Here is a 27,504-nt window from a genome sequence, read left to right as displayed (position 1 = left end):
AGCTCAGTTTGGGTTCCGCCAGGACCACTCGGCTCCAGACCTCATTACAGTCTTGGTCCAAATATGGACAAAAGAGCTGAATTCTAGAGGTGAGTTTAGAGTGACTGCCCTTGACATCAAGGTAGCATTTGACAGACTGTGGCATCAAGGAGCAAGTGTCTCACCTCCTGACTCCCCAAAGCCTTTCCATAATCTACAAGGCACAAGTCAGGAGTGTGATGGAATACTCTCCACTTGCCTGGATGAGTGCAGCTCCAACAACACTCAAGAAGCTTGACACCATCCCAGACAAAACAGCCCGCTTGATTGGCACCCCATCCACCACCTTAAACATTCACTCCCTCCACCACCGGCATACCGTGGCTGCAGTGTGTACCATCTACAAGATGCACTGCAGCAACTCGCCAAGGCTTCTTCGGCAGCACCTTCCAAACCCACGACCTCTTCCACCTAGAAGGACAAGGGCAGCAGGCACATGGGAACACCACCACCTCCAAGTTCTCCTCCAAGTCACACACCATCCTGACTTGGAAGTATATCGCCGTTCCTTCATCGTCGCTGGGTCAAAATCCTGGAACTCCCACCCTAACAGCACTGTGGGAGTACCTTCACCACATGGACTGCAGCGGTTCAAGAAAGAGGCTCACCACCACCTTCTCAAGGGCAATTAGGGATGGGTAATAAAGGCTAGCCTTGCCAGCGACGCCCACATCCCAGGAACATATAATTAAAAAAAGGTGGTCAAACCCAATCACTCACATTTAAAAGCTAAGAGGAGATTTAATAGATCCTTTTAAAATTATAAAGAAGTTTTGATAGAGTAAGTAGGGAAACACCATTTCCCCTGCTGGGAGAGTCAGTGACATGAGGTAATCAATTTAAAATTATCATGAAGAGAGTGAGGAGAGAAGTTGGGAGAACTGGTTTTGTTTTAGCACACACATAGGGTTGTTGAAGCATGGAACGTTTTGCAACAGGGAGTGGTTGAGGCAGAGACCACTGAAACTTTTAAGGGAAATGAGATAAATATTTGAAGCAAAGGAAGATACAGGAAACTCTCGTTTAAACAGCACCTAAATATCCGGAATTCTTTATTAACCGGCAAAATTCATACTCCGAAAACAACAGCTCAATAACCGGAAATGTTGCCGAGTCCGAGTCTGAGTCTCCCATGGTGGCCGAGTTAGTCAGTGGGGGTAGTTCTCCAAACTGCCACTACTCGGCTTCTTGGCGCTATTGGAAGTCCGAACACCTCAATAACAGGAGTCTGACTCTCCCGCGCTGCCGGTAGTCTCTTCTGATCCGCCAATTACTATATACTGCACATTTCTTGATTTTTTTATTTTTGTTTGTTAAAAATAGCCTTGGTAGATAACCCTATCCGTCATCCGGAATTTTTAATCAATCAGCACCATCCCGGTCCCGTCGGTGCCGGATACCAAAGAGTTTCCTGTACAAGGCTATGGGAAAGAGAGTGAAGATACAAGGCTATGGGAGAGTGAAGCAGTGGGATTAGTTTTGGATTGCTCTAGCAACAAAGTCAGCACAGACATGATAGGGCAAATGGCTTTCTTCTGCACTGTAAGGGGCAGAAATTCGGTATCGCCCCGTTTGGGGCACAATTATCGGCCAGGCACAATGTTTAGCGCCTGGCGCTGATTATCGCCCCCGACTGCAAACTTGGCTTCTTTCGCCCTAGGAGGTGATTGGAGCGCTAAATCAGGGGCTACACACCTCTCTTAAGGCGCTAACGCCGAGGAGCGAGGCGCTACCTCAGAGCGCTGGCAAAGCTCATGTGATGTCAGTCAGCAATGGAACACAGACACACTGGCGCCAGCCAGTTCTTAAAGGGGAGGGTCGATCTTGCTCTCCATCCAAACCCTGCTCATTGCAGCCTTGAATCTTGGCCTGGAGAGGCCTGTACATCAAATCTGCTGGAAAGAACAATAGAGAGGCCCAGGGAAAGAGCTCAGAGTGCAGCCCCCATAGTCTCTTCTAAATCGATGCAAGGAAGGTCAAATCAAAATTAACCTGCAAAATGCTGCTCAGTACCCAAAACTCCTTCACACAGCGTTGAATATCTCCAGAAGTCTCTCTCTCTCTCAGGATGCGTGGTGCAAAAATGTTGCTGACAAAAAAGGCAGGAAGCAGTCGCCTTTAAATAGCGCTCCCCCAGTGCCTTCCCGACTGCAAAACTCTTCCCTCAACCCGTCATTGCTTACCGCAGGTGGTAAGGCAGGGGGCACCACTCAATATCCGGTCTGGGGCACTACCAGGGCATTGCACGCTCGACTGACATCACGATCTGCGGGCACAGGAGATCGTGGCGGTAGTGTTTAGCGCCGCCGCCAAATGTCTGGTCAATTTCACGATCGGCGCAAACATCGCCACGCCCGGGCGCTAGTTGATTTGCGCCCCATTAGCGCCCTCTTTGGGCGCTAACGGGAGGCGCAAAGCAACCGAATTTTTCCCCCTAAAGCTCTTATGGTTCTAGCTTGCTGTGCTGAGATCCTAGGGAAAGTTTTCACAAACTGAACTACAGTCAAAAAGCAACCTACACACATTGCACAAAACAACAGATGGCTAGACAGACGCAGGCCCCTTGTTGGTTTGTGGCTTGTATCTTCATAAGTAGCTTTACCACTGAGGCAAATGGAAGCCCGGAACCACCTTGGGAATACCTAAATATTAATGCTTCACAGCTAGCCATCTGTTGCTCTCTACGACTCCACCTCATTAAATCCTGGATAGTGCGTACAGTTCATTAGCACAAGGTTAAATGGGGACACAGCAACTTTTACTCCCGTCTCCTGCTTTCGGCCCCTCACTCCTCCTCAGGCCTGCAGCCTTTACAGTAAATGACAATACTCACAGGGTTTTTCATGATTACCCCCGCGGTGCTCTTCTTACTGATGAACTGATTCAGCATCATGTCACGGGGGCCTAGTTTCTCCAGCTGGATTGAGACGAATGCCTCCGGGGGCCTGCAAAGGCAAAACCTCAAAGGTGAACCCCTGGGAAAATCATCACATCTCTATAACAAAGTGTACACAATAAGACACTGGTCATTTGTTCATGCACTTTTCCGTTCAGAATTAATAAAAGGGGAAGGAAATAAGTCCAAAAAAAAGGAAAGCATAGTGGGAAAGAGACGGGTCGCTTAAAGTTCCCAGTTAACTTGTCCAACTCATCAGGTGTAAACCTGTTACTTCTCATCAGTCAACACTCAATTAAAAAGTCATCAGTAGAACAAGTTGCCATCATCCATCTTAGGTCCAGAAAACATGCTAGATGCAAGGCTGCCACACTGCAAAAAAATTGGATCAATTCTGTGGCAATGGGGGGACGGTAGCATAGTGGTTATGCTACTGGACTAATAATCCAGAGGCCTGGAGTAATAATCTGGAGACATGAATTCAAATCCCAGCACAGCAGCTGGGGAATTTAAATTCAGTTAATTAAAAAAAAATCTGGCATTAAAAAGCTAGTATCAGTAATGGTGACCATGAAACTACTGGATTGTGGCAAAAACCCATCTGGTTCACTAATGTCCTTTAGGAAAGGAAATCTGCCATCCTTACCCAGTCTGGCCTATATGTGACTCCAGGCCCACAGCAATGTGGTTAACTCTGAAATGGCCGAGCAAGTCCCTCAGTTGTAACAAACTGCCGCAACAAAGTCAGCATTGTGGGAGTACCTTCACCACATGGACTGCAGCGGTTCAAGGCGGTGGCTCACCACCGCCTGCTCAAGGGCAATTAGGGATGGGCAATAAATGCTGGCCTTGCCTGCGACACCCACACCCTAGAAACGAATAAATTTTTAAAAATGGCAATAGTTCAATTCTGTACTCCAGACAAATTTTCTATTCTACAGTAAGTTCTGCCCCAGATCAACTTTGACCCACAAACTGTTACTACTCCTCCTCCCTGCTCCTATTTTCAATTCTAAATCGATATTGTTGCAGTTGCTTTGCTGTCAGTTAGTTTGAATCTGGTTAGAAACGCGAGGTAAATCATGCTGAAGCTTGTTTACAGATGGATAATGTGTTGTCGTCTAAGGGATGATTCTGCGATCCTGCACGCCCAGCGAGTGAGGCTCCTTGCTCGGGCACCAGATTACAGAATCACCTTTCTAGTTTTGTGTAACTAATTTTGTTATCTAGCCTAGAAATAGTCAGAGAAGCCAAAGGACCAATGTCTGCGACAACTAAAATCTGAGCAACGAGCCATAATTTCAAAAAGATCACGCAGATAAATACAGGTAACAGAGGCCATTTTGCCCATCACCTCATCCTTTTGTAGAAACCTATACTCCCTCTAACTGCCTCTTGAATAACTCCAGGGTTTTTGGCTCCAGTACCAGTAGATGCTGACCCATCATAGGTATGCTAATGAGGTTGGAAGAGCTGTTCCCGGCCTAACGCCTTATATCCTGGGATAACAGTTGCTTGTCAGTGAAACAAGACACTATGGCCAGGATCCTGGGTCTGCCAGAGAAAGGTCGAAGACCGGAAGGGAATGTCTCATTTTAATTCTCTCCATCCCTTTTCCCCTGCCAGATATCGAGAAGCAACTGTGGCTTTCAAGCTGCCGATCTCCAAATTTCCTCCCATTTCTGCTGGCGCTAAGTACTGCCTGCCAGGCTGGGGAAGGGTAACAAAGAGGGCGGGCTGCACCGGGATTGCACCCAGACCAAGTTAATGAGCTGAAACAGGAAACAGCAGCGCACCCAAAGCCTGGACATTGTCCAGTGCCGGGGTGGGCGATGCAGGAGCCATGAAAGTCTGCTCATTTATCTTTCTGTCATTACAACTTTATTGTTTCTTTGGTACAAGATAGGTTTACTTACGCATTTCTTTTTAAATGTTTTATCATTTTCTCCCTCTCTCTATCTCACTCATACACACACACACACACATACAGACTGGATTTATTGGTGTACGTAGCAATATAGTACATGTGTTTGGCCTCCAAAGGTCATGCCCAACATCAATGTAAACAACTGGAGTCAAAAGATTGTCATTGTTGGCTTCGAATGTTATAAACAGCTTTGACGTTATTTATTTCCCATTACAAAATGGCAAACTAAGCACCAGACAGACTGCTGCTAGAAGTCACTTTCTATTTATATACACTGATGCTGCCTGAGAATTTCAGATCTTTCCTCTAACAAAAAGCTTGTAAGATTGATTTTACACACAATTTGCTTGGCGTTTAAAGAGAACCTAAACCTCTACAGGCTTGTAAGCTAGTACAGTAGTAACATTTTAAAAGTTTGTCATTTCATCCAAACTCTTCTCCAAGTTGCAAGACTGGTAACAATAAAGGACTGTTCAAATGAGTTCTCAGGCAATTGCACCAAAGTTCCATTTTAAAACAGGCATCATCAAAGGTAAAATAACTACTAAATAAATCGTGGTTTTCACATGGATAATGTTTATGTTTTATTGTATTAAAAAATGCAGTTTTCCAAAAACAGGCAATGTTTCATTTTAAAGATCACAATTTAAACCAACACTGTAGAAAAGCTACTGATGTACTGTGAGGATGTACACTAACCTCTACTACTGTACAGTAACCATCTCTACTAATGTGCCGGTACATCCCAAAGCATTTCACATCCAGTGAATTCTTTTATTTTTTGAAATGCAGTGTTGTTGTTATGCAGGAAAATGTCGGCGTCAATTTTGCACACAGCAAACCCCCAGCAAGTGAGATGAATGGACAGAAAATGCGTTTTTGGTGGTGTTGGTGAGGGAGTAATATTGGCCAGGATATTGAGATAACTCTCAGCCCGCTCCCTTTCAAATAGTGCCATGGGATCATTTAAGAGCATTTACGAACACCTGAAGAAGCAGGGCTTCCATTTAATGTCTTGTCAGAAAGGCAGCAACTCCAACAATAAAGCATTCCCTCTGTAGTGCACTGAAATGTCAGTCTAGTGTAAGTGCTCAAGTCCTGGAGTAGAAATGTACAATGAGGATCTCAACAACAACAACAACTTGTATTTATATATCGCCTTTAACGTAGTAAAACTTCCCAAGGCGCTGCACAGGAGTATTTTAAGACAAAATATTTGACACCGAGCAACGTAAGGAGAAATTAGGGCAGGTGACCAAAAGCTTGGTCAAAGAGGTAGGTTTTAAGGAGCGTCTTAAAGGAGGAAAGAGAGGTAGCAAGGCAGTAAGGTTTAGCCAGGGAATTCCAGAGTTTAGGGCCTAGGCAGCTGAAGGCACGGCCACCAATGGTTGAGCGATTATAATCAGGGATGCTCAAGAGGACAGAATTAGAGGAGCGCAGATATTTCAGGGAGTTGTGGGGCGAGGCCATGGAGGGATCTGAAAACAAGGATGAGAATTTTGAAATTGAGGTGTTGCTTAACCGGGAGCCAATGTAGGTTAGCGAGCACAGGGGAGAGGGGCGAACTGGACTTGGTGCGAGTTAGGACACGGGCAGTCGAGTTTTGGATGACCTCAAGTTTACGTAGAGTAGAATGTGGGAGGCCAGCCAGGAGAGCATTGGAATAGTCAAGTCTAGAGGTAACAAAGCATGGATGCGGGTTTCAGCAGCAGATGAGCTGAGGCAAAGGCGGAGACTGGCGATGTTACAGAAGTGGAAATAGGCGGTCTTAATGATGCTACGGATATGTGATCGGAAGCTCGACTAATGTATAAAAAGATCTCTAATGTGCAATGAAGACTGCTACTAAGCATACAGTCCGTATCTTGACGAAAGGTAAAGTCAGGAGGCAGGATCTTCCATTCCCATTCTGCTCGATTTCAGGCAGATACATTGGGTAGGGATTTGTCCCGCTGGCTACCAACTGGTCACCACGCCTTCTGGATTTTCCGCTGGAAGTGACCGTGACTATTCAATATGACTGCCCAATTATGGGCGGATAGGTTCAAAGTGGATGGTAATGACGGGGTGGCATCGTATTTCCCGTCATTACCGCCCATAACAATGATGAAAGGGACCCAGCGCTTAGTGTCATCCAACAATACCATGGTGGGTGGGAGGCCACCGAAATGTTTAAAAAAACCTCTGCAACCCCTCCCCCCTTGGGACCCCATAACATTAAAAAATGTTCAAAAGATTCGGGCTCCTCTTCAGCTGCTCTGCAGGCAGTCAGCCCCTCTCCTCTGGTGCAGGGGCCCAGGCTCTTCAGCAGTCATTTCCCCCTCCCTTCCCCCTCAGGCAGGTTCCCCCTGGTGCAGGCAGTGCTCCTCCCAAAAATACTCAAATTAGCCTGACCGTGGAAAATTCAAGCTGGGTAGGCTTGACATGCCGACTTCTTACCAGAGGAGGAAAAACCCACCTAGGCTCTCTGCTGAATGCACAGCGATGGTCTGTACAGCTGGCCTTTCAGCAGGACTGCGCCAATCACTGCCACCCTTCCTTGGGGGATTTCACAGATCCATTGCTCTCCACATTTATTTCTTTGCTGCAGTGACTGCACCTTTACTTCTATGCACCAATAAACAAATACTGACTGAAATGTGACCAAGCCATACCTTTTTATGGCAGCAAGCCGTTGCTTCCGGCTTCCGAGGGAGCGGGCAATTCCTAGTGAGATGGCGAGCTGTTGGCTTTCCGACTCCCTGGCAGTACTAGAATGACTTGTACCCATTAAGTTGTCCTGACTCCTGTAACTTGACATTCCATCCTTAAGAATGGATTAAACGAGAATCAGCATCAGTGTCAAACACGTGATAAGCCTAAATGTAACTTCAAAAGATGACTATATTTCCCTGAATTAAAAACAGAAAATGTTGGAAATACTCAGCAGGTCAGCAGCATCTGTGGAGAGAGAAAAACAGAGTTAATCTTCAACGGTCATCAGCCTGAAGCATTAACTCGGTTTCTCTCTCCACAGATGCTGCCTGACCTGCTGAGTGTTTCCATCATTCTCTGTTTTTATTTCAGATTTCCAACATCTGCAGTAGTTTGCTTGTATATATTTCCCTGGCCTAAGTACGAGGGGGAGACAAGCAGCCTGCTCTCTGGCCTCGACCTGTAAGTAAGCACATTTGTTGGAAGTTTATGTGGGTGGCTCTAGATGACCATTTGAATTTCCCTCCTCCCTGTCTGTGGAGGCAACAAAACTCTGCTCAGTACTTACCCCCGTCCCCCTCCCACCCCACGGCATGACTGAGACTGGGAATCCCTCTATTGAAAGGTGGAACGATGAGATGTAAATAACGTCTGTGACACAGTACTTCTTCTTAGGCAGTCCCTCAAAATCGAGGATGACTTGCTTCCACATTAAGAATGAGTTTTCAGGTGACTGATGAGTCCAATGCGGGACCTACAGTCTCTGTCACAGGTGGGGCAGATGGTGGTTGAAGGGGCGGGTGGGTGGGGTGCTTGGGTTGATGTGTGCTCCTTCCGCTGCCTGCGCTTGGCTTCCGCTTGCTCCTGGCAAAGAGACTCGAGGTGTTCGGTGCCTTCTCGGATGCTTCTCCTCCACTTTGTTTGACACAGTCCACCTTCGCACCGCTTAACTGAAATCTACTGGGAACCAAGCAAGGTTCAACTGATTCAGGAAAAGGAGATTTGCCAAGGGGTTTACAGCGCTTTGTCTTAAATGTACTGGCGGGGAACCATAGATACAACAGGCACAAAACAAATACTGACTGAAATGTGATCAAGTCATATCTTTTTCTAGTAGCAAGCCGTTGCTTCCGACTTCCCCTGGCTGGGGAGTCTAGAACCAGGGTTCACAGTCTCAGTAAAAGGAGTCGGCCATTTAGGACTGAGATGAGGAGAAATTCCTTCACTCAGAGGGTGGTGAATCTTTGGAATTCTCTACCCCAGAGGGTTGTGGAGGCTCAGTCGTTGAGTATATTCAAGACAGAGATCGATAGATTTTTGGACATTAAGGGAATCAAGGGATATGGGGATAGTGCAGGAAAGTGGAGTTGAGGTGAAAGATCAGCCATGATCTTATTGAATGGCGGAGCAGGCTCGAAGGGCTGAATCGCCTACTCCTGCTCCTAATTCTCATGTTCTTATTCAGTGGAAATAAACTGCGTGGAGTACAGAAGGTTTTTGCACGAGTTGAGGAAATACTTGCCTGCCGTGTGCATTTGAATTCTTGGCAGCCTGAAGCCAGTGGGACGAGAGTTTAGTACTGATCATGGGGGAGCACTGCCGTTCTTTTTGCCAAATGGCTCGAGTGAAAGAACAGAAAATAAGGAGCATGGTTCCAACAATGAAGGGGAAAGATAGAACTATAAAAAGAGTTTCTCGTACCTTGGAATCCATGGAATGGGCAGCTTTCTCCATGGGACAGAACAGAGCCTGTTGCACAGCTGCAATCAGAGAATTTTTCTGCACGGTTTGACAAGCCAAGGCTACCTGCACGTTATCCACTCCTCGCCTAGCCATCAGCTATAAGGAAGGCAATAGAAATATTACGGCGCCTACAAATCTGTAATGTTTGTAAAACATTTTTTTTTTAATTTAAAAGGGAAACTTATTTTTGAAAGTTCTTAAATGGTGAGCACGAGATGGGTGAGTCAGTTGAGTGCTGTGCTGGGGAAATCAATGAACCCCTCCCCCCCCCCATCTTCTGTCCTCTCCCTTCCTCTCCTAAAGTTGCTGACTCCCTCATGGCTGTACAGTTCCATGGGCATGTCACGATCCAGGGCCTTGCTGAAATAGCCATTCCTCACGTGAGCCTCGCCAGTGAGTGCCTGCGGGCAATCAGACTGCGCCGGGCATCACAACCGAGCTGATCCTGCCCTCAATAGATGTTCCACACAGGCGGGCGAAGGGGCATTCTTACTCTGCGGTAGGGAAACAGGTGTCTGTGGCCCAGGAGCGGGCCAGGCAGATTTCTTTAACAGCCACCGAGGGGGAATTTGTGGTTGTTTCCTTTTGTATGCCTCTAAATAAGCCATATCACAAAAAAGGAAGGGGCGGGGGGGGGGGGCGGGAGGAGGGGGGAGGGGGGAGGGAGGAAGATGGCCCACTACTGAACACAGCCTCCATCGCTGTGTAAAGGACCGACAGGATTTTGCAACAAGTACAGAAGCAGCAAAGCCATCTTTTTATTTCATTCAAAAGGCCAAAAAAAAAAAAAACCTTTTTCAACAATACCAGATGCGTCTGAGCGGCAGCTCTGCATTCAATCGCACAAGGTATTTCTGGGAGCAGTTCGCCTTTGAACATGGCATCTTGCAGTTAATCAAGCTTTAGCTTAGACGGTGAGAGCTGGCAAGTTATTCGGCGATTGCGAGACATCACATGTCCTTACTCAGCATCCAAAACATGCACACTTCTCCAGCAGGGGTCAATGGATGGAGATCGGGAGTGGGAACCCTGGCTTATTGTTTCACTCATTACAGTGGCATCCTCTCCCCACCAGCACCACAGCTGAGATCGAGGATCATTTCTCTGCTGGGTTTTTGGCCGAGTGCCCACTGCCATAGGCACTAAACCAGCACAGAGCAAAGATTGAAGGGGCAATGCCAATTGCCACCTCAGGCCTAAGCACAATTTCTGCATCGGTTCCACTTTGGAGTTACAATCTCCGGCCGAATGTTATTTTCTGCCAATTTAAAACCTGTTATGGCCTGTTTGTTGCACGATTGATTTCACCAGCATCACCCCTCTGCCGAATTCCACTTAAATACTCCAGCTATTTGCCCTTGCCACAGAACTGCAGCAAAAATAACAGGAGTGCGGTAAATGCCGCACAGATTAAAGACGAGGAGCATTGCCAGTATTGCCAGTGCATAGGCTGAAAGGGAACAGCTCCTGGCACCAACAAACAGATCTACTGATTCAAGAGCGACTACTTGGAGAGAACTGCACAGTAGCGCACGCAACGCTTCCGGTGTAACCAGAGAGATGATGGGGGTGAGTGGAAGTAGGGGGCGTGGGGGTGAGCAATCCACCATAAGGCGAGTGGTTCTTAAAGTGACCACAGCCCTGACTTTATCTTTCATTTTCGTGCCCATCCACATGAGTGGATGGTTAGCCCTGGGCAACGGAATAGTATTTAAAAAAATTAATTATTCATCTAAACTCTCATTTATAATGGGACGATTTTAATTCCCAGCAGGAACGGACAGCAATCCCACGCGGTTGTCTTTGCCAGAAGCTTGGCACATTTTAACTGCCGGGCTTTATTTTAATGCCACTGTTTCGGGCGTAAAGCAGCAGCTGGCTGGCGGGGGGAGGGGGCGGCGGGGTGGGGGTGGGGGGGAGGGATGCTGGGCGAAGATCCAGAGGTGGCCAGCTGGCACCAAGATAATCTGGGGGCGGGGGGGGGGGGTGTTGCGATGTTTTGCGGGGGCGGGGTTGGGGCAGCAGGGGCATTAAAATGCGATATCGCAGGAACGGAGTAGGAAATGGAACCACTTCATTTCAGCTGTAACCCCACTCCTTTCCTGTCACTTTGAAAGGGTTAAAATTCCCTCAATACGTTTTACTATAGAATAGCTTCTGGTGGTAGGACAGAAACAGACTTTCAAAACATATTAAGTAAAAAATAATAGGGTGAGTAAATAGAAGTAATTCAAAAAACCAATAACTTAAAAATTATTTCTATTAGGTTAAATATATAAATAAGTATGACAGGATCAGAGTCTAGAGTGATGTGTGCAGCATGCAAGATGTGAACCTGCCTGGATAGAGGTGCTCAAAATCATGAGGAGTCTGGACAGAGTAGATAGAGAGAAACTGTTCCCATTGGCACAAGGGTCGAGAACCAGAGGACCCAAATTGAAGGTGATTGTCAGAAGAACCAAAGGTGACACGAGGAAAAACTTTTTTACGCAGCGAGTGGTTAAGATCTGGAATTCACTGCCTGAAAGGGTGGTGGTGGCAGACTCAATCGTGGCTTTCAAAAGGGAGCTGGGTAAGTACCTGAAAGAAAAAAAACTGCAGGGCTACGGGGAAAGGGCGGGGGAGTAGAATTAACTGAAGTGCTCTTGCAGAGAGCCGGCACAGGCTCAACGGGCCGAACGGCCTTCTTCCGTGCAGTAACCATTCTATGATTCACGTCCGTACCATTGCGAACACACATGTACGGTACCTGAACAGGTATACCTATAGAGATGATCAAAAATGAAAGCGCCTGGAATTCGAGGTAACCAATGTGACATGGGTTGGTAATAGTTTGGGATGTAGGAGACAGAGAGCAAGGATATAGGGAAGGTTCCCTGATTTTCAGGATGTGTCAATTGATGTTCCCCAGACCGGGGCCTCAGCTTTTCACCATTTACATTCACGACTTGGATAAAGGAATATAGAGGTGTAAATCCAAGTTTGCAGGTGATGCAAGAGAACTCACCTGGTCTTCTTCAAATAGCTGTGGCTCAGTGGGTAGCACTTTCGCCTCAAAGTAAGAAGGTTATGGGTTTAAGTCTCACTCCATGAGACTTGAGCACAAAAATCTAGGCTGACGCTCCAGTGCAGTACTGAGGGAGTGCTGCACTGTCGGAGATGCAGTCTTTTTTTTAAACTGAGCCTGCCTCTGATGTAAAAGATCCCATGGCACTATTTTGAAGAAGAGCAGGGGAGTTATTCCCGGTGTCCTACCAATATTTATCCCTCAATTAACATAACAAAAACAGATTATCTGGTCATTATCACATTGCTGTTTGTGGGAGCTTGCTGTGTACAAATTGGCTGCCACGTTTCCCACATTACAACAGTGATTACACTTCAAAAGTACTTCATTGGCTGTAAAGCGCTTTGAGATGCCCGGTGGTCGTGAAAGGCGCTATATAAATGCATGTCTGTCTATGGAATCTTTTACATCCACCTGTACAGACAGACGGGCTCTCGGCTTAACATCTCATCTGAAAGGCTGCACCTCTGGCAATGCAGCACTCCTTCAGTACCGCACTGAAAGATCACCTTAGATTATGTGTTCAAGTCCTGGCATGGGAAATCAACCCACAGCCTTCTGACTCAGAAGTAAGAGTGCTTACCACTTAGCCGAGCTGGTAGCAAATTTGTGCTGAATTAGGAACAATTTTGTTCGATGGGATTGTTCTCACAAGGAACTGGATTCTTACGGCCAAAATTCACTTCAAATAGGATCCTTAGGGCCAGCAGACAAATAAGACCTTTACCCCAGCCTGGGCTGGATTTGAACCAGGTCCATGGTGGTGAAAAGTCAGTGTCTAATCCATGGCATCATTCAGTACCCAAGCCCTGAATTTTTATGCCTTGGGAAAGGTGCAGAGGAGATTTACCAGAATGGTACCAGAGATGAGGGACTTCAGTTATGTGGAGAGGCTAAAGAAGCTGGGATTGTTCTCTGTCGGGAAGGGAAGGTTAAAGGAAGATTTAATAGAGTTGTTCAAAATTACATGGGGTTTTGACAGAATAAATAAAGATAAATTGTTTCCACTGGTGGGAGGGTCAGTAACCAGAGGACACAGATTTAAGGTAACTGGCAAAAGAACCAGGGGGGAGGGAGATGAGGAGAATTTCTTTTATACAGCAAGTTGCTATGATCTGGAATGCACCGTTGAAAGGGTGGTGGAAGCAGATTCAATAGTAACTTTTAAAAGGGAATTGGATATATACTTGAAAAGGAAAAATCTGCAGAGCTATGAGGAAATAGCAGGGGATTGGGACTAATTGGATATCTCTTTCAAAGAGCTGGTACAGGCACGATGGGCCAAATGGCTTCTTTCTGTGTCGTATATTCCTTTCAGCTGACAAGGGAATTTGAAAGGGAGTCAGCCATCCCTCTATGCATCAATGTGTCCAAAATGTCATTAAGGCTCTAATAAAGCACGCGCCCAATTATGTGCACTGAGCCGCATAAAGATCCAGTCAGCAAGGCTCATTTGATATTGACAGTTTCCCAAGGGTGCCGGGCGTCACTAATTGCACACATGTGGCCACTTAGACTTTTTCAAGCCAAATTATGCCATACAACAATAGAAAGGGATATTATTCAGTCAATGTGCAGAGAGTGTGTGATGTCAAGTTGAGTATCCTCCAGCATAATGCCATGACTCTTGTATCCTGCGACAGTCCAACATTCAAAATCTCTTACAGAGAGATAGCAGACAGGATAGGTGGCTTCTGAGAGATTCCAGTTATCCTCTCTGACCTTGGTTGATGACAGTAGTTGGCATGCTAACAATAGGGCTGAGAAGTGTTACAATGAGGCCAAAGCCAAAACCAGGATGTTCACTGAACAACACTTTGGTGATTTGAAACAATGGTTCTGATGCCTGGATCAGTCAGCAAGAGCCTTGCAGGGCACCCAGAGAAGGTGTCTAGAATTGTGACGGTGTGCTGTTTGCTCCGTAATATCACAGAACAGCATCAGCACACTGTCTATAAGTTGCAGCTTTCAGTGGATGAGCAGGACAAGAGGGGAAGGTGTGGTTGACAAGGATGAAGATTACTGCCAGGCAGCCACCTCCTTTAGCTGAGCTCCAACATTGTCAATGTTAAAATGTTACGGTAACTGTGCCCTCTGCTTGTCCTCTGCAGTGCTGAAACGACCTTGCAAGATACAGGAAATATATGGCCCCTCACTGGAGCTGATGGCTGCCAGGCATTTTCCAACAATCAAAAGCAACGTTCTAAGGAATTGCACTGATCTCGTGATTTCCTGCTTACTTGTAAGAGACTAGCCATTCTGCTGTTTGTGAGGGTTAACACCTGCCTATCTACCTTGCCCTTGAAACCAAGATGTCACATTTCATACATCGTGAAAATAAATGCAGATACTGGGTGTGTGTGGGGGGGGTGGGAGGGACAGAACTCCAAGTGCTTAAGGTGCGATATGATGAGCTGATGAAAGCAGGGAGTCGGAGACCATGATTGGGGGTCGCCACATACAACATAGAAATTGCTAGGCAAAAAAGAACAAGGTCCATCCAGGTGTCAGCTGTGGCTCAGTGGGTAGTACTCTCTAGGTGGGAGGGGCTAGGAGTGAGCCAGGTGTTACTGGTTGCCTGATTGCAGCTGGGAGTTGGAGGGTGTAGTATATGTAACCGTCTACCTTTAAGAGACTATTGTATGTAACCGTTCACCTTTAAGAGAACTATTTTAGGTGTGGCACTACTTGTTTGGCTTCTGTATACGGTAATACCGACGGTGACCACACCGGTATATAAGTGCTGTGGCATGATTTATAGGGCAGATTCGCCCTGACCTTCGAATAGTAAAGTCCTGTTTGTTTGTTACTCCTGAAGTCTGTGTCGTTATTAACTGCACAAACCACAGACTTTACAGTGGCGACGAGTCCGATCGTACCCTGCGGCAAGACTACCAAAGCAACTAAAGAGCGTCGAAGAGAGGCAACCGCCCTCGTCGTTCTGCTGGGAGAAAACACGAGGCTGCAGCAATAGAAAGGAGGAAGACTTTAGCAACAAAAGCTTCCTTCAGCAACAGGCACTGACTGTCCCTTCGGCCACGGTGCGGAGTGAGCCGATCAGCAGGAAGCAAGGCGGCCACGGAGACTGTGAGTAAGGGAAAGTGTAAAGAATATCCGGAGGATAAGGGCTGTGCACTCGACCACGGTCGAGGGGGAAAGGAGCCGGACGGAAAGTCGGGTCCAACGGCGCCGTGAGACAGCCAGACCGCGATCGGCGGGAAAGCCGGGCAGCAACCGAAGCCACGAAGCGCTGAGACCGGGAGCGTAGGCGCGGGAAGAGAGAAACTCAGCCGCAGCCGGGGAGGGAAGCACCGGACTGCGAGAGGGCTGGGAGGCGAATGGGAACCGAGCGTGCGGGAGAAACAGGGCCGACCAAGGGAGACTGCGCGAGAGCCAGTCCAGCGGCTGAACTGTTCTCCGTCAACGGGGTGTACCCAGAGCCGGTAGAGCCGTGCGAGCGGGAGAGAGAGACAGAGCTGAGTAAGGGGAACTGTGCGAGAGCCAGCCCAGCGGCTGAACCTGTCCGCTGTGGGGAAAGCGTACCCCTCCCACCAGGGAAGAAACGCGGGAAGCCGCCATTAGGCGGAGAAGACGACAGATGCGGGAAACCGCCATTGAAGGGGCGGGGAGAGAAGGAAAGAGCGGGAAACCGCCATTTTCGGGGAAAAGCCGCCATCTTAGAGAAAAAAAAAGAAATAATAATTTAAAGAAATACTTGTGTTGTTCCCAAAGAGAGGAAGATGCCTAAGCGTGGTAACATCAACGATTTTAATTCCGAGGTAGAAGACTGGGCCACGTACGTGGAACGCATTGAGATCTATTGTGAGGCCAATAAAATAGAAGAAGATGACAAAGCTATAACATTGCTGAACTCGATGGGCGCAAAGACATACGGGCTCTTGAAGCATCTACTAGCACCAGCTAAACCGGCGGATCAGACTTTCGATGATATTGTGGCTGTCCTGAAGGACCACTTGAACCCTACACCGTTGATGTTGGCTGAACGATTCAAATTCTATGCGAGAACGCAACGGAAAGACGAAAGCAACGCAGAATACTTGGTCGAACTGCGTAGACTAGCGAAATACTGCCAGTTTGGAGGGAATCTGACAGAGGCATTGCGAGACAAGTTCGTGTGCGGGTTGGCAAAGGAAGGAACGCAAAAGCGACTACTCGAAGATAACGACCTTACACTTGACAGGGCTGTCCTTATTGCAGCATCGCACGAAGCCGCAGCGAAGGGAACTGCGGAAATGCAGCTAAAGACAGCAGCACTAAGTGTGGATCAAATTACCTCGACAACAACAAAATGCTATCGTTGTGGGAAGACAACACACGACCAGAACCAATGCTGGTTTAAGAACCAGGAATGTAGGAAATGTGGCAAACTGGGTCACATAGCTAAGTTATTGCCAGTCAGGGAAGAAGACCAACAACCAAAGGACCAACAACCAAAGGAAGCCATCACAGGAAAGGTACAACAAGGTACACAAGGTGGCTGAGAAGAGTTCAGACGAACAGAATTCAGACTCAGACCCAAACGGCCAGGAGCTGGGTAGTCTGAGAATTCACAATGTGAGTAAGGAAGCTGACCTACAAACTATCTGGGTCATGCTGAAAATAGCTGGAATCCAAGTGAAAATGGAGTTGGACACTGGATCAGCTCTATCAGTCATAAATCGAAGGGATTACCACCGGCTATTCTCACATATACCCTTAAGAAATACCAAGTTCATATTGCAGACATACACGGGGCATAAAGTATACCCCATGGGAAAGATAAGAGTCAAAGTGAGAGATAGGGGTAAAGAACACCCAAGAATGAACTTATACGTACTACATGAGGGAGGACCACCACTTCTAGGACGGGAGTGGATCAAGAAAATAGACATGGAATGGCACTATCTAAAAGCCATAACGAGTGAGGACTCGGTGCAGACAAGCAGCTCAGATTCTGAAACGGATGACGATAAGACCAACCCAAATATGAAAGACAAGGCTGAAATGGACTTGCCGACGAAGGTTGGAAAAACGAAGGCATGCATAAAGGCTTATGCTCCAGAGAAGAACAAAGTTTCAGAACAGAACTCCACCGAACAACGACAACAATTAGAACAATTGAGTTACCGTCTCGTACAAGAGATGAAAACAATGAAAAAGTTCTATGACACCGAATGGGAGAATCTGGAAAGACAACAGAAGCAGCTAGCTCAAGCAGAGAGCGACCATAGAGCCATCGTGACCAATTACCGATCACATCTCCCTTATGATGTTCAGGAGTTAGAATATTTGCATGATCTAGAGATACAGCATAAAGGCAAACCACGCTACACTGAGGATTTTGTTCTGCAATTGGAGACGGAGCTAGTGCAGGCAAGGTTAAGAGAAGCTGAATCGCAGTGTGCACTTAAAGAGATGCAGAAAAAAATCTTGGACATAGAAAAGAGAAACGCTTCTTTACCTGATGAGAATAATGTGGCCATGTTGCAAGAGGAGCTTATAGGGGCGAAACTGAAAGAAGCTAAGCAAAGGATGTTGGAACTTGAAACACAGAACCAAATCAGCAGTAACCAGCTATGTCGAGCAGAGAAGGAGTGCAATGGTCTACAGGAGAAGGTGCAATATCTCTCAGCCCAGAATAAAGGACTACTCACTCAGTTAAATGAAAGTAAAGGGAAAATGGCTGAGATAGACTGCAAGAATAAAGAAGATTTGATGGCAGTGAGACTTCGAGAGGCAGATAGCATAGCAGCCTTGGCTGAACTCCAACAGAAAATTGCGAAAGAAGCAAATGAAGAGGAGTCTTCAGGAAGCCAGGATTTTATTCCAGTTCTTCTCTACGACTCCTTACAAGCAGAGTGTGAGAAGTTGAAAGAACAGTATGAACAGGCCCAGGCTACAATTCTGGAGGGGGTTAACTCGGCAACCTCCGAAAAGCTAGTTTCAGTAGAAGCATATGAGCAACTAAAGGTTGAACATGAGCAAGAAGTCCAAAGGCTGCAGGAAATTCTTGATGAGCTCAAGGCCAAGACAGACTCATCGGTAGAAGTTCCATCCATAGAGGAGAAATTAGAGGTGAAAGACATGGCAGAACATGAAAAGCAAGATGTCCAAGAACTCAGAAAATTATTGAAGGAAACCCAAGACAAATATGAGGCGGCAATGACCGAGGTTCAACAACTTGAAGAACAGATTCAACTGGGAATCCTTTCAGCGGAAGAAAAGGAAACTGTAAGAAACACAGAGACTGTAAGACATGAGCTAGAGAGCATCATGGCACAAGAGCTAGATAGCATCATGGCACAACTTCTCCGAGCGCTGAAAGCCAAAGTCCAAGAGGAAAAGAAGGTGAAAGCATTGGAGGAAAAGGTGGATGAAATGGAGAAGACTCTGATTCACAGTGTTCCCGCGGAAGAGTTAACGGTCAGCCAACTCCTTCATATGTTGAGGGACAAGACTCTGCAATGGGAACAATCTGAACACGAGCTTCAACCTTCAGAGGGAAGGAGTTCGGAGCTCTCAAAAGTTACGGATATAGCTGAGGGTGCAACACGGATTTTACTGGGATGCCAAAAGTACGCTGAATCACGTCAATGGGAACAACAGACTGTTGAAACAGATGCTCCAGTAGAAGGATTGAACAGCCCGATCAATCAATCTCCGATGGAAGGGGAAGTATTGAAGTCATTAGTGAAGGATTTGCAGGAAACCCAGGAAGAGTGGGATGAATATGAACGCATAAAGAAGTCTCTTCAGGAAAGATGTCTAGGGAGGGAACAACAGTCGGCTAACGTCCAGTTGGGTAAGGAAGAAGTAGCAGGCCCTCTCGCTAGACTAGCTCAGGATGACACCGAATATTACCATGGCCTGTTGAGTGACACGGAATATTACGAGGACTTGGTCTGCCCAGCTTGTGATGAAAACTCCCAAAGTGCAGAAATCAGGATGAAGCACTTAAAGTCTAAAGAACATAGGGAGATGGTGGCGCTACAGCTGGCAGCTGATAAGGGAGCCCCGAGAGTCTCCAAGAAGCAAAAAAGGAAAAGACGAAGCCGAAGATGATAACCATCTAAATCATTATTACTTCTAATGGGAAAGTAGGGAAAAATTACAAAGGCAGTCCCGCTGTTTGTAAAAGTCAGCACTGCTGGTTCAGCAGGACGGAAGTTCAAGCTGTTACGTCAAGGGAAAGACTATTGGATGAGTCACGCTGGCAATGTGAACCAGCTACACCACAGAGATGTTGTTCAGACCGAGTCAAGACCAGAGACTGAATCTGTGAACTGTTCCCACAGAGACTGAACCTGTGAACTGTTTTCCGCAGAGACTATATCTGTAAATTGTTTTACATGAAGTTGAATATATGTTATGTTTAATGGGGAATACGTATGTTGTAAGCTAAAAAGGGAGGATTGTAGTGTATGTAACCGTCTACCTTTAAGAGACTATTGTATGTAACCGTTCACCTTTAAGAGAACTATTTTAGGTGTGGCACTACTTGTTTGGCTTCTGTATACGGTAATACCGACGGTGACCACACCGGTATATAAGTGCTGTGGCATGATTTATAGGGCAGATTCGCCCTGACCTTCGAATAGTAAAGTCCTGTTTGTTTGTTACTCCTGAAGTCTGTGTCGTTATTAACTGCACAAACCACAGACTTTACAGAGGGAGTTTTGTAAAAAGTTGGTGGTGGGTTTTGGGGTTTTGTTTTCAGGTTTTAGGGCCTTTTTGGCCCACAAAAACAGTCAGATGGCTGCTGAGGGGTCCGGAGTGCCGGGCCCCTCAGAGGACAATGTTCCCGAGAGGAATTTAATTAGGGAAGAAACTGTGGTGGGAAAGGAAAAGAAAAGGCCCAAAGATTTGGGCCGGGACCCCAGGAGGTTTGGTAAAGAAAACACGGTGGTGGTCCAGTGTGAGGATAAGAAGATTCGAGCTTGGGATATTATCCAGGCGGTTCATGAGGACTGTGGCGAGGGAAGCTGCTTTGCCTGCTGACCAAAGCCAAATGTGGGATTCGAGGTGACGGTCAGTGGTCGTGAGGAGGTGGAAAGACTGTTACTCAGTCTGAAAGTTGGTGAGAAATTCTTGGAGGTGACTCTGCTATATTCAGAGGAGGTGGTGGTTTCATTTTTAAACTTGTCAATTTACATTAAGGACGAAGTGCTAAGCAAGAAGTTGGAGTCATGGGACATTAAAATCTGTTCTGCAATAAAGAGGAGGTACTATCCGGGAACACGGGTAGCAGACGGAACCCGGTATGTAAAGGTGCGGTTCCCAGAGGGGGTGAGGTCATTGCCGTATAGTATGAAGTTCGAGACACTGGAAGGAGTGCAGTACTTTCATGTGCTGCATGATAACCAAGTAAAGGTGTGCTATTATTGTCTTGGACATGACCATCTCGTAAGAAACTGTCCAGACCTGTATTGTTAAAAGTCGGGACACATTGCTCGGAGCTGCAAGGTGGAGAGCTGTGGGGTGTGTCGCAAAGGCCCCACCCGCTGTGAGTGTGTGGCAGAAGGGAGCGATATGAGTGATGAGGAGATGGGAGAAGGAGCAGGAGATGAGAGTGGAACGGCCGGAGGAGCAGTGCAGTCGGAGGACACAGCCGGTAAAATGAAGGAAAAAGGAGCACAGGAAGAGGCAGAGGATGGCGGAGCGGAGAACGGGATGGAGATGGCGGAAAACACGCCGAGTGCTGTGGAGGGGAACAAAGACAGCAGCGGGCAGCGAGGGTCGAGTGCAGACTCGAGCCTTAGTGCGGTTCGGCTCCCCCTGGGGAGTTTGGTGGCTGCGGGGGGAGAGGAGGCGGGAGCGGGGTGTGTGGTGCATGTGGGTGCTCCGGGGAGAGGGGGGGAGTCGGATATCTTGGTGAGCGGGAGGGGGCAGGACGGGGAGAGGGTGCAAGAGGCAGGAGCCTTAAAGGGACAGCAGGATGGGATCGGCGAGATAGAGACGTCAGAAGGGAACAATTTAGGTGCGCCATTGTCCCATGGAGTGAGGGAACAGGGTGCAAGGGTCAGAGGTGGAGATGTGGTCAAAGGGAGCGGCACAGTGGGAGAAACTGCGATAGCAGGAAGGCTCTCTATGGGAGATGAAGTATCTGACGGGGAGCAGGATTATGTATCTGACAGGGAGCAGGCACAGGGGGTTGCAGAAGAGCTTGAGTGTGAGGAGTTAGAGGGGGACAGAGACATGGAAGTCGGGGGTGGGGTGGCATCATGTGGAAAGGGAAAGGTTAGTGAGGGGCAGAAGGAGGGAGAAAGGGCAGCTCCTGGGCTCAAACTTAATGCAAGGAAGAGGCTGAAACAGCAGGGAGGGGTCAAACAGGAGGTGAAAAAGAGCCGGAGGCTGCAGGAAAAAGCAACAGCTGCCCAAAAAGTTGAGAAGGAGCACGAGAGGAGGGAAGAGCCAGAGATTAAATGATGGGGAGATTATCAGGCATACTTCCCTTCTTTGGAGCCATGATTACATTGGTCTCGATTAATGTGAACGGACTGAGGGGTGAGAAGAAATTGCAGCAGTTGTTGCAGGGTTTTAAAGGTTCGGACTTGTTGTGTCTGCAAGAAACCTTTTGGGATGAGGATATTCTAGAAAGAGTTCAGAAGGTTTGGAAGGGAGAGCTGTTTGCAAGTTGTGCAAACAATAATCGTAGAGGGGTGGCAGTTTTGGTGAGTCCGTCCATAAAAGAGAACGTTGCCTTGGTGGACAAGGACACTGAGGGGAGATTTTTACGGCTAAGGGTAAAAATGGAGGGATTTAATTGCGATCTCTTTAATATCTATGCACCGAACGACCATTACAAGCGTCGCAAGTTTTTTCGGGGGTTATTCACTGAAGCGGCAGAGGTGGAAAATCCTTGTATAGTGGGGGATTTTAATGTATTTTTATCTCGGATGGACATTTCAGCCCAGATGACCTTTAAGGATGATAACTCCAGAGGGATGATTGTAAAAATGATGGCAAATTTAAATTTGAGAGACTTATGGAGGGACCGGAACCCCATAAAAAGGGAGATCTCCAGAACAGGTTGGGTGGGTGATGTTTTAAAACAGAGCCGAATAGATTTTGTGTTAATGTGGGAAGGGTTAAGTTCGGAGGTGATGGAGATTTATTATTAAAAAAAGTATTTTTTAGTGATCACTTGGCTTTGGTTCTTAGAATTAGGAACAGCAGAGTTAAGATCGGTTCAGGGGTGTGGATTTTAAACAATCAATACCTGAAAGAAATTGCTTATAAAGAAGGGATTATGGGCTAGATTTTCAGTATAGACAGTTTTGGGGCGCTAACCTTAGCGCCCGCCCGAAGTTAGCGCCCGCCCCAAAGTAGCGCCCCGTTGCCGGAAATTCAGTGGCTTCGCCCTAAGAGATTGGTGGAGCGCTAAAAGAGGCGTTCCACTCCTATCTTTAGGCGCTAAGCCGGCGGTCCAGAGGGATAGCGCCCAGGCGGGGCGCAGCGCGGGTGCGGTCATTTTTGGACTGACAGCAGACCCCGTGGCGCCGACCAGCTCTTAAAGGGGGAAGGGACGAATTGGTCTGCTGCCACGCCCTGCACACTGCAGCCTTGCAAAGAGGCCTCAACACTGCTGCTCAGCCCCAGGGAGTCATGGCAACGCCAGAGAAGGCCCGTCAGCGTGCCCTGCGCTTCTCAGAGGGTGATCTGGACATAATGGTCACAGCTCTGGAGGTGAGGCGCAAGATCTTGTTCCCAGAGAGTGGGAGGAATCCAACCCACCACGACTACACCAAAGCCTGGAAGCAGATCGCCCAGAGGGTGACCTTCACCGGCGATGCCCCCAGGACCCACAAACAATGTCGTAAAAAATACAACGATCTGACCAGGATTGTGAAGGTGAGTAGCCTTTCCAGTCTCCTCCTCATTCTTGCATGTACACCTGACATGATGGGCAAAGGGAGCTGAAAGTCCTATTGGCCAGCCCTCAGCCAGCAGCATTGGGACAGTCATGAGCATCACATGGCCATTCGGCACTCTACACTTTGTCCAAGCTATTCCACCATGGGAGGCAGTGCACACTACATCAGGGCTTCACTCTGTCCACGCTATTCCACCATGGGAGGCAGTGCACACTACATCAGGGCTTCACTCTGTCCAAGCTATTCCACCATGGGAGGCAGTGCACACTACATCAGGGCTTCACTGCGCACTTACAGCCCGTCCTTTCTCTTGCAGGCTAAAGTAGCGTTTAATCGCCAGGCGCGTGCCAGGGGTGGCCGCGCCAAGCTGCAGAAGCTCACTCGGCTGGAGGAGCGCGTGTGTGTGCTCATGGGAGCCCGTGTGATCGTCCCCACAGCGTGCGGAGTATCCGACCCTCCACTGCCCGGCAATGGTAAGGACCTCGCCTTTTGGCCCTCTCGCGTCGCACTGGCCCATCCGAGCTACCTCCTTTGCCACTGTCCCACCAATGCGCTGAATGCCACCAGTCCTAACTCCCTCGCTGACGCCGTCTCCTCACTCTGAAGATACTCTTCTGCATTCCTGCTTTCAGCTGGTGACGACCAGGACCCTGAAGCTGCCAGTGACAGCACCTCCGACCAGGAGGAGGAGGAGGAGCAAGCCGGACCTTCGGGGGAACAGTCACGTCCCGCAGGAGAGGAGGAAATGCTTGACACCTCCTCACTGGACGAGTGCCTGGAGGAACTGTCGCAGGGCAATGCAGCTTCTGGGACCAGTGGCGTCCAGCCACCCAGGAGCCGTGCGCGTGGCCCGCGGCCTTCCCCCCAAAGGGGGGAAGGATCAGAGGGGAGTGCTGCTGATCGGCACACTCGCCGCCACCAACGCGGCAAGGGTCCCCTAGTTCGGCCCCCTCCTCCCCAGCGGGAGAGTCGCGACTCCAGTCCGGACACCTTCACCTCGGAGGAGGTGCGGAAGCTGGATAAGATGGCCGAGGATTCGGACCGGCGCCACACGGAGCTCATGAGCGTGGTGGGGCGCATGCCTGAGGCCATCGAGTCGCTGGCGACCAGTGTGCGCGAGTTCGGGGCAGCAACTGCCGCGAGTGGCCGCATGCTGACTGATGCCGTCAAGACCCTGGCGGCTGTGATGCGCGCGCACACCAGGACCACAGGGGCACTCACTGCTGCCACACGCGCTGTCTCAGGCAGGCATCGCCAGGGCAGCCGCCGCGCTGGACCATCCCAGCAAGCCGCCCCTCGGCTGATTGTTGCGGATCCTGCAGTGCGGGCCCGGCCGAGTGCCACCGCGCCACAGCACCAGCCAGCGCATCCCAGACGCCAGCTGGCCCACATTGCGCCATCCGTCGCCGCCATTCCCCCACTGGGGCGTCAAGGGCAAGCGGCTGCAGCTGATGGTGGCCAGGCTCAGGTGCGCCACTCAGCAGACGGCCCCTCGAGGCCCAAACGCCGTGTAGGCCGCCCCCCAGCGGCATCTGGCGGAAGGGCATCTGAGCCTCAGGCGCCTTCCCCCAGCCTCGCAGCAGCCACTGGGCAGAGCTTGCGAAGGAGCAGCAGGCCGGGCAGGGGAGGCAAAAGGCTGGGCAAGGTCTCGCCCTCGCGGGCCACTCAGTAGAGGGTGTGGGCAGCTTTCCTTTTATATGGCGGTGGCCATCTTTATTTTGCCCATGGTTGTGTTGTTGGAGGGCTTATTTTTTGCGTTAGGCCGACGTTGAGGCCCGGTTTGAAGAAAGGTGGAGTGACTCCTCCCCAGTTTGTGGGAGTGAGTCATTTGTTGGGCTTTTTGTGGGGCCCGTTTATTGTTTTTGGGGATTCATGTGGGAAGGGCTTTTCATTTTTGTGTAATAAAAAATTATCTTTATTCATGCAGTCTCCATGGTTGTTCTTCTTAGTGTTTGTTGGCTTCGCCGGCTGAGGGCTTGCAGAGCGGCTGCATTCATCTTCCCTCATGGCCCCTGGCCATTCCCTGACAGGGGGCTTAGAAGTACCGTGTAATAAGGTGGCGTCGTGCGGCCCTTGGCCCTGGTCGCTCCCTCCTGGGAACGTACTCCTGCTCCTCCTCCTCCTCCTCCTCATGCTCCTCCTGCTCCTCCTCCTGAGGTGCTGGTCCAACGTCAGGTGGCAGTGCCTGAGTCCTGCGGATAGCCAGGTTGTGTAGCATGCAGCAAACCACCACAAATTGGGAGACCCGGTCCGGCGAATACTGGAGAGCTCCTCCGGAGCGATCAAGGCAGCGGAACCGCTGCTTGAGGACCCCAATAGTTAGCTCGATGATGTTGCGGGTGGTTTGATGGCTCTCGTTGTAGGCCTCTTCAGCAGCGGTCCTGGGCGCGCGGAGCGGGGTCATGAGCCAGGTGCACAAAGGATAGCCTTTGTCCCCGAGTAGCCATCCTCTTGGGGGAGGCTGTGCCTGGAACATGTCATGCACAGTACTCTGCCGCAGGATAAAGGCATCGTGGCTGCTGCCTGGGAAGCTGGCATTGACTGCCATGATGCGCTGCTTGTGGTCACAGACCAGCTGCACATTCAGAGAATGGTAGCCCTTCCTGTTGCGATACTGCTCGCCATGCTCCAGAGGGGCCCGCAAAGCCACATGCGTACAGTCAATGGCGCCCTGCACCAAGGGGAATTCCCCGAGTCTGGAAAATCCCAATGCGCGCTGATGCTGGCTCTCCAGGGCCATGGGGAAGGAGATGAATTGGCTTCTCCTTCTGAACAGTGCTTCGGTCACCTGGCGGATGCAGCGATGCGCGCCGTACTGGGAGATGTTTGCTATGTCCCCAGCAGCGTATTGGAAGGAGCCGGTGGCATAGAAGTTCAATGCCACCGTCACCTTCACTTCCACCGACAGAGACGTCCTGCACCTGAGCTTTGGCCGCAGATCTCGACGAAGCAGGTGGCAGATCTCTGCAATCACCTCCTTTCGGAATCGGAGCCTTTTAACACATCGCGCGGCACTCATGTTTAGGTAGGAGCGCTGCTGGCGGTATAGCCTGACTGGGTAAGGCCTACGTGGCCGACGCCTGTAGCCCCCTCTGCCTCTAGCCAGGGCTGCCCCTCTCACAATGCGTCTGCGAGCCCTATGGACATGGAGCTGCAGCTCCGCGTTGGCACCCCATGCAACCCCCATCAAATCTTGGCAAACACTCTAATTTCCAAAAGGCCACTTGCAGCGCTCTGGCCTGAGTCCAAAAATACCTGGCTCTTGCTGCTTGAAACCAGTTAGCTATCCTCCTTGTTGTGTCTCCAGAAATGCGTTGCACAAGAGTGTTTTCTGAAAAAAGGCTGGCCTTTATACTGGAGAGTACGTCCCCTTTAATTTGCGCCCCCCGGGGCCCGCGCTGGTTGTGTTGCGTTCCTTTTTCCAAACGCTCCGGCCGCCAGCCGCACAATGGGGCGGTCCGACTGAAGTTTGGAATCGGGGCGCACAAAGGGCGTTGCACGAGGATGTGACGTCATTTTCTGCGCGCGCATCCGGGCGGGCGCTAAACTTTGCGCCGGCGCTAACGGGCAACTTAATTTGGGGCGGGGCGCAAACTGCGCTGCGCCCGGGCGCTACACGCATAGCGCCCGAAAATCACTTCTCTTAAGGCGCTAACTGCTGGCGCAAGCGACTGAAAATCTAGCCCTATAAATATAATAAAGAATGTTCGGAAGGAACCTTTGTTCTTGAAAGAAAGAAGAGTTTGGTGGGACAATTTCAAATATGAGGTAAACGTTTTTTTGGTATGTTATGGGAAAAAGAGGGCGGCAGCTAACCGGCATCGAGAAGAGAATATAAACAAAAGGTTTACGGATGTCTGTAAAGCAGTTGACGGAGGGGATAAGGGAGCTGAGACTAAGTTCCGGGTGCTAAAGGAAGAGTGGGAATTATTGCAAGCTGAAAAATGCAAGGGGGCCATTCTCCGTGCAAAGGCTAGAGATGCATTGGAGGGCAAAAGATGCACTAGATATTTTCTAGAGCAAGAGAAGCTGCGACAGAGATTATCGTTAATTGAAGAGTTGAAGGTTGGGGAGAAGATCATTCATGAAAGTGGGGAGATTTTAGAGGCGGCTAGCAGCTTTTATCAAGAGTTATATACAAAAGAAGACATTTCCAATTTGGCGATGGAGAAGGTTACTGCTTTTATTGAAGAGGGTTTAAAGGAGGATGAGAGAAGCATGTGTGACAAAGAAGTAGGATTAGCGGAAATAAAAGTAGCAATAA

At 48.9% G+C, this 27,504-nt stretch overlaps 1 protein-coding gene across 1 annotated transcript in view; it reads right to left on the bottom strand.

Annotated features, from left to right (window-relative positions):
• Positions 1 to 27,504, bottom strand: part of ccdc162 (coiled-coil domain containing 162) — a 203,289-nt gene that overhangs the window by 99,944 nt on the left and 75,841 nt on the right. Inside the window, exons 14-16 of the mRNA XM_085997788.1 lie at positions 9,258 to 9,395; positions 7,517 to 7,668; positions 2,873 to 2,984 (exon numbers count right to left, since the gene is read on the bottom strand). Of these exons, the coding sequence (XP_085853914.1) occupies positions 2,873 to 2,984; positions 7,517 to 7,668; positions 9,258 to 9,395 (402 nt within the window). The remainder of the gene's footprint in view (positions 1 to 2,872; positions 2,985 to 7,516; positions 7,669 to 9,257; positions 9,396 to 27,504) is intronic.

The sequence above is a fragment of the Somniosus microcephalus genome, chromosome 9, assembly GCF_052327205.1.
Source record: "Somniosus microcephalus isolate GS21.2 chromosome 9, FLI_Smic_1.0, whole genome shotgun sequence".
Lineage (NCBI taxonomy): Eukaryota > Metazoa > Chordata > Chondrichthyes > Squaliformes > Somniosidae > Somniosus > Somniosus microcephalus.
The sequence above is the reverse complement of the archived record's forward strand: the minus strand, read 5'-3'. Positions and strand labels throughout refer to the sequence as shown.